The sequence below is a fragment of the Paroedura picta genome, chromosome 3 (genome assembly GCF_049243985.1).
Source record: "Paroedura picta isolate Pp20150507F chromosome 3, Ppicta_v3.0, whole genome shotgun sequence".
Classification (NCBI taxonomy): Eukaryota; Metazoa; Chordata; class Lepidosauria; order Squamata; family Gekkonidae; genus Paroedura; species Paroedura picta.
The window spans coordinates 52,300,283-52,317,593 of NC_135371.1; the positions used below are offsets into that span (position 1 = coordinate 52,300,283).

Here is a 17,311-nt window from a genome sequence, read left to right on the forward strand (position 1 = left end):
GATATGAGTATGTCTGTGTCTAAATCCTTGATTAGTGCAGTTTTGAAACACTTGTATTTTACAAAGCAACCACACATTCCAAAGCCAGGTAATTGCAAAGGAAGTATACACAATACATCTACTACCACAACTCTGGTCCCCATGTTTCTACAACACCTAATAAATGCCAAGGTGTCTTGTTGAGTAGAAATATTGTCATTTCTTCCACAGGCAAAATTTCCAGAGATAAAGCCTGCTTTGTGCTTACAATAGAGCGTATAGTTGCTAGCCTTGTTTTAGTGGGGAGAACAGCTCCATTGTGCTTTTGTTCAGTGTAATAAAAAAAAAATCATTGTACCTTTATGCTCATGCAACAGATGATGCCAGTAAAAGAAGCCCAATTACTGGGAGAGGGGGCACAGTAAACTCTTATCTGTAAACTCTGGCTAACTAGCTCATGTTTCCACTGGAGGCCGGGGGGGGGGAGGGAGGAAAGAAAACTTTGCCCAGTGCAGTGCCAATCTGATATTACTGGAGAGTTAATAATACCACTGAGCACCTCAGCCAACAGAGTTCTCTTTTCAGCTATATGAAGGACCTGTTCACATAAGTGCACCCTGTACTATATGATATCACTTATTTGTCCCTTGGGCACTTTGTGGATCTGCCATCGCAATTTGTATATGTGGAATATTGGATCACATGATGCTTTTCTCCATGTTCCCCCTAACCAAGTAGTAGTCCTTAAAGTCTAAATCGAGGGGGGAGGGTAATTCTACATGAGGGTAATTCTACATGTATTTCAGCTGCCAAGTACGTGTATTTGACCCATGAGAGAAATATTTTTTGATAAATTAATCATCTGACACCATGAAGCACTTCACAGCAGTCTCACCCCAAAACCTGTGATTTGATATTACCTGTTAGTGTTTTTAAAATATCAACTGTATATACTACTTGGAACATCAGCGCATCTTCCATCCTGAAACTAGTCATTTTATATTTTTACAGTAAACAAGTTTGTCTCAAAGTTAGCTCATCTTAAGTCTCTTCCTAATTTCCAACCTGTGTGTCGGTACAAGGGTCAGTGGAATAGCTTGGAATAGCTCAAAATTTCTTCTTCTTTTGCTATTATATATTTCCTAAGCAGAAGCTGGGATATAGCTTATCCTTCAGTATGACACCTTATGCATATATTTTAATAAAAGACAGCACACCTATGTGTGCAATTTCAGCAAGCAATGCCAAATCAAAATATCTAAATGTACATAGAATACATCTACTACTGCAACACTTGTTCTCATGCTGTTTCTTTAAAAACCCTAATGAAATGTCAAGCTGCTTTGATGAGGAGAAATATTTCCATGTCTTCCCCAGGCCAAGTTTTCAGAGGAAAGCTGTGTCTTGTGTTAGGCTTTGTGCTTGCTGCAAGACTTCTATGCCAACTCTTGAGGAAATGGCAGCATTCCTACTTTTGGCTGACAGTGACTGTAATAAAGAAAAGTGTACCTCAAGACTTAGTGTACTCATAAAGTGTACTCTGTGAGAGAAAGCATGTTCAACACAGATGGGTGATAAGGACATTGATGTTCACAACAATTCAGCTCGATGTCTCACCCCCTAACAGCATCCACCAAGCTGAAGGTGAGTGATTTACCAACATCCATCTGAGCACCTGTTTCAAGAAAGCTTCCACTGAACTAAGTGGGATTGAGTTCCCTACTCCAAGCCAAACTTCCAAGATGTTCTATTTTTGAGAATTAAAGCAACAGAAAAAAACTGGCTGTGGTTCTAATTGAATTACCTAATACTCAGTGGTTGTATGCAAATTAACAAAAAAGCAAGTTTTCAGGATGAGCCTTGGAAACATTTTCTCACATCTAGCATGGCACTTGAAGACTTTAGGGCGTAGACATTCACAATTTTTTTCACCCAATGGAGAAGCAACAAACTCTCTGTTTGAGAATGCAGAAGTCATCAGTTTCATGAGCCAGGAGAGGGAAAAAAATGTATCTTTATCCTGCCCTTCATCTAAAGAGCTTCCCGTAGTAAACTGGGTTCTTTCCACCTCCATTTTATCCTCATGCAATCACTGCAAAGTAAGTTAGTCAGAAAGAGTGACTGACCTGCAATCACTAAATGCATTTGGTGGTCGAATGGGGATTTGAATTCAAGTCTTCCTCTGCCTGCTTCAACGATTTACCCTTTCATGCTTGTTCTCCAGAGCCTGAGGACTTCCAAGGCTCACTTCCATATGATAAATCTTAATTTATTACATTTCAGTGCAGTCAGTCATCTTACATCTAGCCATTGTGAGACGTGCCCTTCCAAGAAAAAGTTGGGCAAAAGGGAATACTCTCCAGCTGTATGGTAAGCTTCATTTAGAATCATATTTGTCAAACAGGAAAACGCAAGTTAGCTGGATCATCCATCCATCCTGGTTCTCTCCATAGGCTTAATTCTTCTAAACAGCACACAACATCATAAAGTTGTTTCTGTATTGCATTACCCAGACTGGCTAGAGACGAGGGCTTGCATTATTGAGTGGTCTCCATAACAAAGTTCCCAGGAAAATCAAAAGCAACCCATTCACTTACCGAGGGATCTTACCAATTGTATTTGAAGGCTACAGCAATTTGTATGTACTTGTTCCAGAAGTACTTAATAAATGGAATTTAGTGATCCCCCTCTTAATTTAAAATATTATTTTAAAAGGCTACTTCCCCCACCCCCCTTCTGCCTCTTCCTTCTCTTTACTCACCTGGAAGCTTGTCTTCTTTTTCCTCGCTCATATTACCCTACTACTGCAGTTGGTTGTTTACCAAAGTGTAGGACGCTTACTTGCTTAAATCCTGGCCTGACTGTTCCTGCCTATTATTTTGTGTGGTTGATTTTGCTTTATGCAAGTATATAAATATTTAGAATGACGTATAACACCTAAATGGTAATGACTGGGGAAGGCACTGGCAAACCACCCTGTATTGAGTCTGCCATGAAAACGCTGGAGGTCATCACCACAAGGGTCAGACATGACCCAGTGCTTGCACAGGGGATACCTTTACCTTTTTATAACACCTCTAGCATTGCATGTCTCAAAGGAAGATTTTTTTTAGTGAAGTTTAATGTTGCCTACTTGGCTCACTAGAGCTTGGAAGGATTAGTTGCTTTTGGAGTTCAGTCTTTCAGCCTTTTTATGACAATCAAAAGGCCAATTCATAACACAGCACACTAATACTATTTCATAATTTGCTGCTATATCATTTCACCCGAGTATTTATATCCAGCTGACAGACTTCTTCTTCTGTTTGCTGCAATTGGTGTGGGAGGCATCAAAAATCGACATTCTGGTGTTCATATGTAGCAGAGGTGGAAAAATACCACTTCTCCTACAGTAGGCTACTTGTAATTTATTACAAGATTATTAGTCAGTTCCAGCAAGAGTACACTCTATTCCATTGACACAAAACCTTCAGCTTTTCTCATGTGATGCGTGACTGGCCTTACTATCCATTGTTACTTCTGATGTCACAAAGTAGAAAAGAGTAGTCAGAAAGTAGTCAGAAAGGCACATCATCTCATTCCCCCTTCCACATTTTCTCTTGAAGTTATTTTCATGTATTCATCCTTATATATTCTTCATCCCTAATTTCACAAAACATTCTCTGCTGAATCTCTTGTCATTTGATTAATGGCTTTTGTGTTATGAATACAACCATCCAGAATGGAAATGGAACCATCCAAGACAGCTGTTTCCAAATTTGAACAGCCCAACAACATGTTTCACAGACCACTTCAGCCTTCACCTCACTGACCCCTTTCACAGACCAAGACAAGCCCCTTTCAAAAGAAGCGCAGCAAGCTGCATATATTATATGGTCGCCTGCAGCCTCTGGTGGCCTAAAAAGAAATGTAGTAAGAACCATATCAACTACACCAGTGGTATTCACTCTGCAGTTTATGGAGAGCTGCATTCACAATTATAATTTACTGAGACACATTGTTATTATATGCCCTATGTGCCATCCTACCAACATATGTATACACAAGATATCAACTGCTGTCACTCTTAAATAAAATGGAAAGGCCGGAACAGGTGACGCCTGTCCAGACCTAGCCGGCTGTGTCTGGACTTCACTTCTGGCCCATGGCCTGTCCTGATTGGGCCACAGACCGGTTGCACCTGCTCCCACCAAACCAGCACTGGGACTCTGGCGTGATACACACCAGTGTCCCCCTGCCTGCCACCGCAGAAGGAGGTAGGTGGCCCGGGGGCAGCCTGGCCCCTGGCACTGGCCCCCACCCCCTCAAGCCCCGCTGCCGCAGCCCTCGCTAGAGCTCTGGCCTGTGGTGGAGAGCACCACCAGCCCCCTTGCCTTCCACCATGACAGAACACGGACTGCCTGCCGCCTCCACCTGCTCGCTCACTCATCACCGGAGTTCTCACCATTCAGGAGCTGGGGCTGGGACTGGCCCACCCTGCAGCTTGCCCTCCCCCACCAGGCTCTACTCACACGTAGATGCCAGCCTTCTGTCCCCCCCGCCCCCTCATGGCCCCCCTTCCCTGAGTCCAAATGGCCTGCTCCCTTCCCGTCCCTTTCCCCACCCAGCAGCGCTGCCACTGTCACCAACACCACCCTTTCCACTTCCCTTCCGGGCGCCGCGGACTAAATAAAACGATAAGGGCTTGGGTAGGCGGGATGTGTCCGGGATGAGGAAGGGTGCCAATTGGCCCCTTCCTCTGGACAGACTACTGGAGGGACCAATTGGCAGGCGCAAAGCGCTTGCCAATTGGTCCCTCTGAGTACCCACCGGAGCAACTGCGCGCGGCTCGCAGTTGCTCCTTTGCCGGCGGCCTGATGCGGTGAGAGGCACGAAGCGCCTCTCGCCGCGTCAGGCCGCTGCCCAAGGGAGCCCCCGGCAGTCGCGCGGAGCGCAGCTGCCGGGGGGCCCCTGCCCGACAGCCTGATGCGGTGAGAGGCGCAAAGCGCCTCTCGCCGCATCAGGCTGCCGACCAAGGGAGTCCCTGGCAGCCGCGCTCTGCGCGACTGCCGGGGGCTCCCATGCCTAGCGCCCGCTGTATTTTACATACAGCAGGCTTGATTACTAGTGTTTAAATATATCGTTATAACCTTTTTAAATAACATGTCAGACTGACACTTCCCACCACTGTTGAAACTTTGCCCAGATCATCTGGAGTGCCGGAAAGGGCTCACTATCATCCACATGAGAAGCTGCGGCTCAAGTGAGAAAGTCCACTTGTTAAGGTGCCCAAAGGAGAGTAAGCAGTCTGTAGATAAAGAGGAGTAAAACCACCCCCACCACCTCACTGTAGCCAGTTTGCTCTTTGCCAGGCCAGTTCCAGGAGATTTGGGAGGAAATACTTGGAGATGATGGCATTTCAGGAGATGAGACAACGCAACTTCCATGGTGCTCTAGAAATTTCCTCAGTACCTATGGTCTTTGCCACAGAGACTGGGGTTATCCCTATAGCATCGCCACTGATGCTATTACCTGCCCTTCCCCTCCCATTGTTCAATTAATCAAGTGTCTGGTATTGCCTGCTGTCACTGGGCAATGACAAGCCTAGCTAAAGAGGATGATCTTGTGATGTAAAGAAGAATTAAGCTGCTGGGTAAAGAGACAGTCCTGATGTTCCAAGCACAGGAACACAGAAAGAGGCACAAACATAGCAATGACTAGCAGCCATAAATGGCAATGAAAGAAAGCAGGATTAGCCCCATCATTAGGTGCCTTTAGTTTCACCCATGCAAAGGAATGGAGGCCAAAGTACTACACCGGTAGGCACCAGTATAATGGGCCAGATATTGTCCTCTAGCTCAGGTGGGTGGCCCAGGCCCTATTAACAAGGGCCTCAGAATGCATGCAGAGTTACATGCATTCTGCTAATATTGACAGCTTGGAAGAATCCCAATCACATCTGACATTTTTAAACAACTAATGTTTGGGGGAGGTGGGTTGCTATCAAGTTACAGCTGACTCATAGTGATCCAGTGGGTTTATTGTTTTTTTACCATTGGCTGCTTTCACATCATGACCATGGTATCAGGTATTCCTTGGCAGTCTCCCATCCAAATGCTTAGCAGGACTGACCAGGATCTACCAAGCCTATCCAGATCAGCTAGTTACTTAGGGCTATGTCTCACATAGAAATAAGACTGGCAACTACTAACATTGCCTAAAGCAGCTAACTTCAGCCTCAGCTCTTGGCATCAGTGCTGGAACTACAGTAACAGGCTACAGAGACAAACTGCTTTTGTACACAGTAATGTATTACATGATGGTGTTTGTTCCACTCCTCCCCCCCCCCCATTCCCCCTCATGAGCCGGTAGTCAAATCTTTTGAGCCCTATCACAATGAGAGCTTATTGTACTCCCAGTCAGCAAAAAAATGATCACATCTGAAATTTTCAATGGATTCTCTCCCTCCAGTACATAAGCCACATCATTTATTTGCTTCTACATTTTCAAACCATCCTGTTCTCTTACAAAATGTTGATACTGTTTAAAGTGCATGTTTCTGACTTAAACCTGATCCATAATAAAAGGCTTGCAGTGGTCAGCTCAGTTGTGGGTTCCTGAATGCATTTAATGTATTTAGGTGCTGTTCTTCACAAATGAAAAACAGGTACTCTGTGCCACTCTGGTCAAGAACTGATAACATGCGAAGAGCTGCAAACACTTCACCTAATGACTTAAAGATGGACATGAAGTTTTAATGGGGTTGAGATTACTGTCACCCGCCTTGAGCCTTCCAGAAGAGGCGGGAAATAAATCAAAATATAATAATAATACTAATATTTGGAAAATATATCTGAAAACCAAAGGTTCCTATACTAACCTTTTCAGGACTTAATGCAATCATCACACTTGAAAAACAGCTGCTGTAACTTGGGCCTGGACATGAAAGCTGTCAAACCATGAGCCAAAGGTTAATTTTCAAAAAGGGTGAGTTGGCTTTAGAAGAACTATTGCTGTCTACTAGACATGTTTCCACTAGCTGGTCTTAAGTTGTTTCTCCACACCCACAGCTAGACCATACTGGTTTGATTTGGAAACACGAGTGATCCTAGCAGTTGGAGCTTCCCTGGACACAGATAACATCAACAGGTATAGTCATCATCTGACAGTGCCAACAAAGCTTAAAATGGCATTATGGCAATTAGCAGATGATGGAGGAAAAATAGGCAAAGAAGAAAATAAAGGTTTCTGCTCAAGTCCATACAATGAAGACGCAATTACAGCAATTAAAACACATTTTAAATTGCTGAAGCTGCTGTAACTCCCAAGTTTGGGTTACTGTACTTCTGTACAGAACTGTGTATTCTTGAAAAAGAATAAGTACACTAATTCTGTAACAGAACTGGGAGCCCATACTATGAAGGCAGAACACAAAAACATGTTGCTAGTTAGCCTGACTAAGAAGAAAGCTATCTTAAAATAGCCTCTAAATCACAACAGATTTTACACATGAAGTAAATGACACATGAAATGATGATAAACCAAGGAAAGTGGATTAGTGTTTGCTGTAATTCACTTTTAAGGGCATGTAGATAGTCCTAAAGCAACTACCCGGTTTAAGCTGGTGGTCTGTTGTGTTGATAAAGCTAAGCTGTCCAGGGTTCATCCATGTAGCATCCTATCTCACTCTCCCAGCCATTAACTTCAATATATTTAATATAAAATGTGTTTTATTTATTGTAACGTATTTTCCTCCCAGGGCACTCAGTGCAGCTTACATAAGATTTCCAGGCTGTTTCTCTTCAGGACAGTTTATAAGACATAATGCCATAACTGTAGCTGCACAACTTGCCTTTCTGTCCTGGACTTTATTCTGTTTTATGGGGTCAAGACTGATGGCTACAGTTTTGGGCTGTGATTGATCTGCACAGGATTGACTTGAGCTCATCTCCACAAATATCTTTGCAGTTTGGATCAGCGACAGCCCTAAACCACACAAGGCAGTCCTTCCCCCACACTTCATGGCCAGATAAAACATCCCCACATCTAGTGCTTCAAGCAGAAAGAGCAGAAATATCCCTCCGTATTTATTTGTTTGTTTCTTTAATTTATATACCACCCTCCCCGAAAGCTGGGGGTTGGGGACAGCTGATTTAGAAGATACAAAGGCAATCTTGATTTGATCACTGAGCAAGAACTACAACCTAACCCCTTCCAAACAAAAAATACAAAAAACCCAAATGTGAGTATGAGACCATGTGATTGTCCTACAAATATATTCAATACTGGAAATGACCCTCCTGGGTTCACCACATGAAGCAAACATGCAGACCTTGCACGATTGTGACAATATCACAATGCTGTAATTTTGGTATCCCCTGTGCAAGCACTGAGTCTGTTCCTTGGGGTGACGCCCTCTAGCGTTTTCATGGCAGACTCAATACGGGGTGGCCTTGCCAGTGCCTTCCCCAGTCATTACCATTTACCCCCCAGCAAGCTGGGTACTCATTTACCGATCTCGGAAGGATGGAAGGCTGAGTCAACCTTGAGCTGGCTGCTGGGATCGAACTCCCAACCTCATGGACATCGCTTCAGACAGCATTTCTGCTGCTTACCACTCTGCGCCCCAAGAGGCTCCATATATAGTTAGTTGCATATATACATATAGATATAAATAAGAAAGTAAAGGTAATGCCCTGAATGTTATTACAGTTTGTTTTTTTAACATCTCTGAGGGGCGTTTCACATTGTAACATTAATTGTATTACAACAGAAATCAGTGTGCAGTGCAGGGCAATGCTGCAAAGCCCCGCTTCACATCTCTCATGGGCCACAAAGTAGCCTTAAGGAAGTCACTATCTACCAGCCCATTTCAACACCACTGCTAAGATGTAGATAATAAGCCACTGACCTCGCTCACAGGATTGTTGTGAGGATGACAGTGATCATGGATGTGAAGTACTTTGAACACTCAAAATGCTAAGGGTAATGATGACATGAGAAGAGATATATTTTGCAATTATTCTACCATGACATGACACTTGAAATCTATCATCAACTTGACTGGGACTCAGTCAACTTTTGCCCTGAATGACTCCTGTGCAACTTTACTAATATTCATCTGTAGTAGACCTGAGTAATATAGTGTGTTGGTTCACCCTTCGTTTGCCACAGGTTACGCGGACCAAAGATATTGCCTTCGGGTTTGTCCAAAGGGGTTGATTTGTACAGCTATAATGTCCACCCACTATACGCCCAGGAACATTGCTAATTAAAGCTAATTCAGATTAAGTGTTGAGTGTCTCACAACTGACTCATCTGTTGCAGCCTGACTCCATTGCCACAAGGCTAGCAATCCTGATAAACCAGAAAAGGAACAATGTCTTGCAGAAAGTTCCTATTATGCTGCAGAAGTCAATTAAAAAAATGACTGCAGGAAAAAGCGGTTTAAGCAAGTGAGTTAAATTATTTCTTCCCTTCAGAAATGCTTAATAAGGTCAATTAGTTCCGTAATCTTCCCCCAAAAGGGAAAGCCTGAGATGGTAAAATGAAAGGTATGTTTCTCGCATTAGGTGAGTCCAGTGTTGAGGTTGCCCACCTCGCATTCCCCCAAATGGCAATAATGGCAAGCAGAGTGGTGCCAGCTCTTCTTGGCTGCCCGTCCTCAGGCAAATTGCGCCTTTGTCCAGAAGAGCACTTGCAACTTGCATCTTGTCAAATACACAATTTCTATGGTCAGCATTAATTCAAACACTTCTGAGTGTGCAGGGAACTTTGGATGAATGCTAACCACCACCAATGCCATGTGGAGAGTCTGTAGCTCCTCACAGTTTTTCTTTCATCCTCTGAATAGGATCCAGAAAAATAATTGGTGCCCAGAGATCTATTTCTACAGGTGGATCACCTTTGCAGGACAGCAGATGGCATTTCCCTTTTCCCTTTTGCATATATGAAACTGGTATTGTGAGAATGACACAGCCGGCACTTAAAGGACCATCCATACTAAGTGACAGAAAACACTTTCCTGTAGATGGTGCTCATCAAGGGGTAACCAAGGCAGTTATAGATGGAGACCGCACATGGGATGACTTGCATGGGAGAAGGCAAAAGGTCCTAAATAGATGACGTGCTCCTCTCCGCCATGCTGGCTTCCCACTTTTTTCTCATCATGACATGGGGATAGGGGAGCACTGCTCCCTCAGTTCCACAAGGCTGCCACTAAAGAGAGTAGATCAGATAACAGAGAAAAAAATAGAGCCCCCAGTGCTGATGGAGGGAGGGATGTGTGGCTGCATGAGTGAGCACTCAGTGAATATGTTGTCAGTAAGTACAACTCTGTTTCCATCTTCATGGTCATTATGCAGTCCCTCATGAGAGAATATTGAGCCAACTTCCCATGTTAAGAAGGAAGGCAGGGGTGGGCCGTTGCTGAATCAAGTTTGTAGTGCTGCCTTTCAGGCTTCTTTTACAGCACTGATAGCCATGGAACAGTGCTTAGCAAAGAAAGAGGAAGAAGACCAGATAGGTCCTCTGCTAATTAACTATAGATAGTAAACAACGAAAGGCTCGCAGAGCTCACTTATGCTGTAGGGGAGGGTGCAGAGATCTCTAATGGACAGTCAATATACACCAACTTGTAGCAAAGACAAATAGACAAAACAAGCCATCAGATTGTGCTAAAATCTTCAAATCTTTATTTGGGCCATTAAACAAATTTGGAACTTTTTACAATGTTTTGTTCTGTTAAAAAAAGAAAAGCAAAGCACATCTCATGTCTAGTGAAGTGAACATTAGTTTATATCCTTAGACTGCAGAAGAAACACTGGGAGTAAGCAATCCTGATGAATGTGGAAGGGAGATGACCTTTGCTAGGAAAGAGAGGTGCGCAACATCACTCTTGTGTCATATATCTTAAGAAATGGTAGGTTACTCCTCAATGTCTCCCATTTGCTAACTCTACAAGTAGCTGTAATAACCACCAGAAAAAATGGCTTCCATTGTGAGAAAGACACAATGTAACAAAAAGCTCAAAAGATTTGGGCATAATCGTTTCTCTTCATAATTCACTAAGGGCAGTGTGGGCGGGACCGGTCCGGTCACACGACTAGCTACAGTTCCCACCAGTCAGGAGGCATGAAGCACCTCCTGACCCGCCTCCCCCATGGGCCCCGGGCACTCCCACCCACCCAGCCGGCCAGGGGCTCTCTGCCACCATTTTCCGCAGAGAGACCCTGAGGCCCCCCAGGACACAGGTTAGTGCCCTGGGGTGGGGGCAACCATGACACTTTGTGGGGGGGGGCATGGAGGGGACCGGGTAAGACTCGACCATGGACTTGGGAGTCCATTTATTAATAAAGCTTTTTAAAGAAAATAATAGACTCCCTTTGCAGAAATATTGATTTCTCATAAATACATGAAAAGATGCTATGGCCACTAGATGAACTCTAACATATGAGACCACAAGGCCTCCTTTGACCAGATATAGGTGTTTGGTTGAGCCCGGGGGAGTATCTGGAGTTACAAACTGGGGTCCTGCCCAACATTGGGTGCTGAATATTTGGTGCTGTAAATCTTAGTCTGAGTTTTTTTAGATCAAGTGGAGTCACTGGATGATTATAACACCTCAGTGGGATAGAGGGCAACTGCTGTTTTTTACCGCCACCTGGGGACTTACGTTGTTCAATATTATTGTATGTCAATTTTAATGTTTTATGAATTTTATGTGGTATATTGTTTTTATCATTGCAAGCTGCCTCGAGACAACTTAGTCAAGAGAGACAGGATATAAATTAAATTATAAATAAAATAAATACTCAAATGTGTTGCAAATGGGTTGGTAGTAGGGTCTGCTTTGCTTCTCATTAGTTTATTGACAGAATCTTCTCCAATTGAAGGAGTTGGAATGCCAGGTAGAGTGCTTCTTGGCATCTAGCAGGATCTCTTAAACCCAAGTCAAAAAAGGAAGTGTCAAGAACAAATGTGCCATGCTGTCAAATCCAGGCTGAGGACTTTTGGGTGACAGAAGAACCTTGAGTTTGATGGTCATTGTCTGGGGCAAGGGTAGATAGTTTTCCCAGCCAGGTTCAAAGTAGCAAGTGAATAGCACACTGCTCAGAATTTCAAAATATTAATGGGCTGTTGGGCTACTCTGGAGGCCCATTTCACACTGACTACACGGTATCCAGAACAGCCAGTATCTGTATCAGGAAAGCATCCCTAATCAATGTTATTTTGGGAAGGGTAATACCAAAGGAGGTATATCATAGAAGGTTGTCTCTTTTCACTAAGAGGGAGGGGGAAATTGCCTGGAGGTGCTGAAACTCTTGGGCTGTCAGTGCAAAAGGGGAATGAACTGACAGATCCCCCAGAGCTGGAGAGATCACATTTGTAGCCTTGCATAAGAGAACACAATGGTAGTGTAGACTATGAGTAAGGCTGGTTGTAACCTGACACACTGAACTGCTTATTGTACTCCCAGTCAGCAAAAAACATTCATGTCTGAAATTTTCAATAGATTCTTTCTCTCCAAACAAAAGCCACACCATTTATTTTGTTCTGTGTTTTTAAACTAATCGGTTTCCTTGCAAAATGCATCAATCCTGTCCTGAGGGTGAAGGTCTGTGGCCTTAGAGGAGTTGAAACCAGTGCCTATGAAGTAGATTCCCTGAGTTTTTCAAAGTTGACTTGGAGTGCAAAGGCCTTTGAGTGCAAAGCTGGAAAAATGTCCAATGTATCTGGTAAGCTAGCTACTCTGAGCCAGTTGTTGAGGTAAGGAAAAACATTGCATCCCAATCACCCTAAATGAGCTACAACTACAGCCGTGATTTTTGTAAAGACCCTGGGGACCATAATGAGGCCAAAGGGTAGAACTGTGAACTAGAAAGAGGTAGGACTGCACTGGAAACAGAGAAATTTTCCAAACTTCTAAGATCATGAACGATGTCTGAATGCAAAAGAAGAAGTACATCTGATGCAGAAGTCACTGTGAACTTTTTAATTAGAAGAAATTTGTTTAAATTCCTGTAGTTCAAGATAGACCTCCTCCTCCACACAATTTTTCCACTAGGAAGTTAAGAAATGTTGTGTTCTTCCCTACAGTCTGTATACCCTCTGAATAGGGCTTTTTGACTCATACACGAGTACACAGCCAAAAGGATGGGAGAAATACAGTATTAGTGCTTTCATTGTTTTAACAGATAATCATGAAAATGCCTTTATACACAAATAGGACCATAAGAAAAGACAACTCTTCTTTGTGGCATTTTTGCATTCTTCATGGCAGACCTCTACACACAGTACCCATGCAGGATTGCAGAGCAGCCATGGTAACAAACACAGGTCTTGCATATTGGAGGTCCCAGATTCAATTCCGGTCCTATATAAAGGCACCTGGGTGTGGTTGAGAACCTACCTTTGAGAGTTACTCCTAGTCAGAAAGATAGTATGGGTCTGGATAGACCACCAGGCAGTATAAGGTGGCTTCATCTGGAAAAACTAATAAAAACTCACTGAGATTCCAAGATGGGCAGAAATAATAACATGAGCAATATATTTGGTCCCAATATAGATGGTATTCAAGTTGAACTGCACTACTTTTGAAATAACCACATCCCCAAACTATTAAAGCAGCCCCAGCGGAAACTACACATGGCATCCTTTTACTTTCACTAGAGAGGAGCCCTAAGTATCATGGGTGAGGTTGGTTTCCTAGAAATTTGTACTCTCATCTTGGGAAGTCATGTCAGCAAAAAATACCCCAATTCAACCCACAGTAATTCACCCCCAAAGCTCCAAAATCAACTCTCTGTTATACAGCAGATGAGACGGTATCTGCCAGAATCCTGCTGTCTGTATATACAAGGCAGTGAGCAAAAGTGCTTAAAAGTTCTTTTAATATATATTCCATTCATTTGAATAAAAGCTTTCATTCTGCCCCTTTCAATATGTGCTTAAAACATTTTACAAAAAGAAAATTATTTTTGAGGCAAGCAAGTAAGAGCTCCACTCTGGTTTGTCAGGGAAGAGGAAAAAACAAAAGTTAAACAACAGAAGGTTTTCCAAATCACACTGGAGCCACTGCTGCAGAACACAGACATCTGGGAAGCATATGTACAGGAAGCAAGCTCAAACTTACACAACCCTAGGTTACTGGAATTACTAAGCAAGGAAACATTGCATTACCCTGTGCTTCAAATGTCATATATGGCTGAAGCTCAATGACAAAAACATAGTTGACAAATTCAATCTTGATATTTTATCTGTCAAGGTAGATGTTCTTCCTGGGAGATACCAAGAAGTTTCTGACCCTCATCTAATCAGGGCTTCAGAACTTCAAAACAGTTTCCTGTTTCACTATCTACAAATGACGTTGATGATGGTGACTCAGAGTAAGTTGTAGAGTACTAAATTTTCCCAGTGTGACTTCCAGTCTGTCATCAGAGGGACTGAACTTCCTTAGCAAAGGAAGTCTGAAAGTCATTAAACAATTTATTTCATTAGTTTAAACAAAAAGATTTCTTTTGCAAACAAATGAGAACTGGACTTTCTATTTCAGTTTTGAAGGTCACTATATGCTTCTTTCTGAAATCTATATTTATTTTATGACACATAGTTTGGCCAATTCACCAACTGAAATATAGTTTTTGAGACAGGTTAAGTATTCTACAGTTTCTTGGTAGCAAGCATAAGATTAAATAAGAAAGCTTTTTGATAGTAGTAAGACACAATCAGGAACATAGTTCAGCAAGCAAGGGGAAATGGCCAAAGCTAATGGTAGAGCATATGCTTGGCACCCACAAGGTCCCAGGTTTAATCCCAGGAATCTCCAGTTAAAAGGATCAGATCTGCCTGCGACCCTGGAGAGTCACTGCCAATCTGAAAAGACAGTGCTGACATTAATGGACCAATGGTCTGATTCAGGATAAGGCAGCTTCTTGCATACAATATGCATTGTTAAATTTTTAAAAATGCCTAAATGATGTACCATGACCTGGCTAATTGGAGCTTCTCTTCAGGGTTCTTTTTTTTTTTTTTAATAATTTGTACATGACTTCAGAAACCTTTAGTTTCTGACTGTTTGGCTTAGCTTGTTATTGTTGAGATGGGGAAGGGAAACGTTGTAGGAATAGTGCTGTTAAAATAGTAACTACAGTATTTGTTGGCGTATAAGGCTACTTTTCCCCCCAGCAAAACATGCCTCCAAGTGGGGAGGTCATCCTATACGCCGGGTGCACTTCAGTTGGGATAGACATAGCTGCCCATAGTGGCCCATAGTACTGTATTTTGAGTGGAAATGTTGGGGGGGAGGTCGTCTTATACACCCAGTCGTCTTATACGCCGGCAAATATGGTAAATAGAAACTAAAGCATATTTTCTTATTAGGTAAACAAGTATCATATATAGAATTGTAAAGCATGAATCGCCTGTTTAGTAATTGATAAAATTATTTAACAAAACAGAATCCGGACATTATTGAGCTGGTATCCAAAGGCTTAAATAGAGCATGGATGCACCCCTCATAACTCTTTTACACCTAAGTGACGGAACCCACCATATCTAAAACCGCTTTTCAAACTACTCTAGTCTCAAGGAAAATGCTTCCCATTTGGCATTAGGTAGCAGGAGAAGTGTTTCTGTTTGAGATGTTCCTTAGGGCACGTGGACCAAGTTGTGCTGTTCTTTGGATCCAGGTCCATGAAAACATTTTGTCCTATGAATTTTTGTCCTATGAACATTTACTATGTTGATCACAGACATGCTTACAATTGTTCATATTTCTGTTACCCATCAGTCTTAGAGCTGAAAGCCTTCAGATGGAAAACAATTTGCAGATACACGTGGGAATGAAAAGATGGCTGCTGCCAGCTAATTGATATGATGTCTTGTCCTCCTTATTACGTGTACAATATGAAACATACTAATATTGAAATGAGGTCCACATTTTATCAACATGACTCCAGACTATAGCACTGATTTCTGCAGAGGTATAATTCCACCTCTATTCTTATAGGTTTCAAAATCTGAAAAATCTCTGCACAGCTGGCAATGCATTACACAATGCAAAATCAAGGTGGATTACAAAAGAGCTAGATTATTTTGTTATCTCTTTGATGCTCTAAATATACAGGCCTCTTAAATTTATATTGCCCCCAAATAATGTGCTGTGTTCTGATTGTCTAACTCAGTAATAATGAAACAACTGTCCTAACCTGGCATTTCAAAGGTCACAAATAGTTCAGAATATATGGAAAAATAAAATTCAAACTGGAAATAACAAGAACAAGGTTTACAGAGATATTTTAAATATAAGATGTATTTAGAAACTGAAAATATTCAAAGAAGATGGTTATTTGTTACAGATAAGATGTATAAACACACAATAAAAATAAAGTGTTACACTCACAGTAGAACTGTTTATTGAGACTGAGATACTGTCCCATCCTGATCAGAGATGTGAGTTAATGTATTTCTTTCTAGTTCCAACAGTCATTGTAAGTAAGCCATCATTAACTCATCAAATGACTGATAAAAGACATCAGTGTAATCTAAAGACGGCTGTCATTCACTTCATTCAGTGGACTTCAGAGTGTTTCGTCATCACTCATGTCCCAGATCTGTAATGAAAAAGGATGGAAAATGCCATTCATTATCTCAGACATACTGTGTTTACTGTGCTGATGGTTACTGTCAAATACAAAACACATTCTGGTCCTTCTGAACCAACCAGCAGCAGAAGCTCAAAGGTGGCAATTTTGAAGAAGCAGGACAGTTTTCCTTGTAAAACATTCCATTCAAATATTTACTGACACAGAATCAAACAATTTAAACAAACAAACCTTCTCAGTACCAAAACACATATGACTGATTCATTGTATGGCATGTAATATAGACAGGAGATCCAAGCATTGCCTGGCAGCCAGGCAAAGAGAAGTTCAGAGGTAGTTTGCCATTGACTGCTTTTGCCTCATGAGACCTTCTTGCCCCCCCCCCCCCAGTTTTCCTTGGAGTTTCCCATCCAAGTACCGGTTAGGGTCAACCCTGCTTAACTTCCAAGATCTGATGAGATCAGGCTTGCCCAGGCTATTCAGGTCAGGGCTACAAAGAGGATATTATGAACATATAACTCTGGAGAATAATACAACCTAAGTTTAACCACAAGGGTTTTCTAAATTCAAAAGCAAACCAGTAACGAAAAGTCTAAAAGAAGTGTGTTGAAAAGGGCATCATTCTGAAAATACAAGGCTAGCCAGTGCAAATACAAGTGGCCAAATCAGGATCAAGGATGTGGAAACAAACGTAAAGAAATTATCTGTAAATAGAACCTGAGGAAAAAGGCTTCTTTGGACTATGTTTA

The 17,311-nt window shown here is 42.2% G+C and overlaps 1 protein-coding gene across 1 annotated transcript in view; it reads right to left on the reverse strand.

The window, feature by feature from the left end:
• Window positions 1–16,343: 16,343 nt before the first annotated feature.
• Window positions 16,344–17,311, reverse strand: part of ATG7 (autophagy related 7) — a 114,265-nt gene continuing 113,297 nt past the window's right edge. The window contains exon 18 of the mRNA XM_077325688.1: window positions 16,344–16,571. Coding sequence (XP_077181803.1) covers window positions 16,539–16,571 — 33 coding nt within the window. The 3' untranslated portion in view covers window positions 16,344–16,538. The remainder of the gene's footprint in view (window positions 16,572–17,311) is intronic.